General features: G+C 40.4%; 1 protein-coding gene across 1 annotated transcript; it reads left to right on the top strand.

Annotated features, from left to right (window-relative positions):
- Positions 1-186: 186 nt before the first annotated feature.
- On the top strand, positions 187-1,159 carry LOC105316333 (E3 ubiquitin-protein ligase TRIM71-like; the record flags this gene model as incomplete). The annotated part of the gene is made up of 1 exon (XM_011411166.1): positions 187-1,159. A coding segment is annotated over exon 1 (973 nt), but the record flags the coding sequence as incomplete, so codon positions are not given.
- Positions 1,160-1,185: the final 26 nt, after the last annotated feature.

Here is a 1,185-nt window from a genome sequence, read left to right as displayed (position 1 = left end):
TCAGAATGATACAGTCGTCAGAGGAAGATTTGATTGCAAAAGTAGACGAAATTGTCCAAAGCAAACTTGATCCTCTTGAAAAGAAGCGACAGTTTCTTGAGGGCAAGCAGTCCGAAATGAGAAACTTACAAGAACAGGTCAGCAAGTGTCTCAATTCAGGCAGCCAGCAAGGAGTATGTACTCAACATGGCAAAGAAGCTGATACCCAAAATGGAGGAGGTCAAAAGCAGCATGGATAAAACCAAAATGAATCCCACTGAAGTTGCCGATTTGACTTTTGTCCAAGATCCTAAGTGCATGGAAGCTGCAAGACACCTTGGGGATTTATCAGCAAGCTTTAATGATCAATGCAACGTGCAAGTGATCAGTGTTTCATGCTTTGACGAAGAGGAACCTCAAGTATTTGTCACCGTCTCAATCAAGTATGCTACCAGACCTGCCTATGCTATTGTTCCTTGCTCATCAGTTGTATGCCTCATTCAACCTCCTGATATTGTCGGAGTCGCTGAGAGTATTACAGGTGAGGTTTCATTAGGTGACGTCCCAAATCAATATGTCATCAGATTCCGTCCCAACAGAAATGGGGTGCATAAGTTGTGCCTAAAAATCAATGAGTACTTAGCTAAGGAAAAACGCATTGTTTTTCCTCTCAATCCTGTTTTTATCAAAAGGATTGCTCCTGGACCAACTGCATGCATTAAGAGTGATCGCATGTCTAAGCCAATAGGTCTCACTATGTCAAAAGATAAGATCATTGTATTGACTGATTACAATGAATTAATAATGCTGGATAAGAATGGCAATAATCCCAAGGTGTACAAGCGAACAACCAATGGCCATCGTTTTTCATTCACAAGAGATGCAGCTGTCACTCCTGATGGTTGCCTACTGATGACAGATAAATACAGCATACTAAAGGTATCAATGGATGGGAAGCTATTGAAAGAAATTGGCTGCAAAGGTAATGGTAAAGAACAGTTTAATAATCCATTTGGCATTACCATTGATGAAAATACTGGTAAAGTCTATGTTGCTGATCTTAAAAATCATCGCATTCAAATCCTCAATCGGGACTACTCATTTTTTGATTCTTTTGGCTCAAAAGGAAAAGCACTAGGTCAGTTTAAGCAGCCTAATGGCACTGCCCTTGATTCTCAAGGTAACGTATTTGGACTGATACGTTCA

The sequence above is a fragment of the Amphimedon queenslandica genome, unplaced genomic scaffold (genome assembly GCF_000090795.2).
Source record: "Amphimedon queenslandica unplaced genomic scaffold, v1.1 AMPQUscaffold_1577_Cont26414, whole genome shotgun sequence".
In the NCBI taxonomy this organism is placed as follows: Eukaryota; Metazoa; Porifera; class Demospongiae; order Haplosclerida; family Niphatidae; genus Amphimedon; species Amphimedon queenslandica.
Note: the sequence above shows the minus strand (reverse complement) of the source record. Positions and strands in the feature narration are given on the sequence as shown.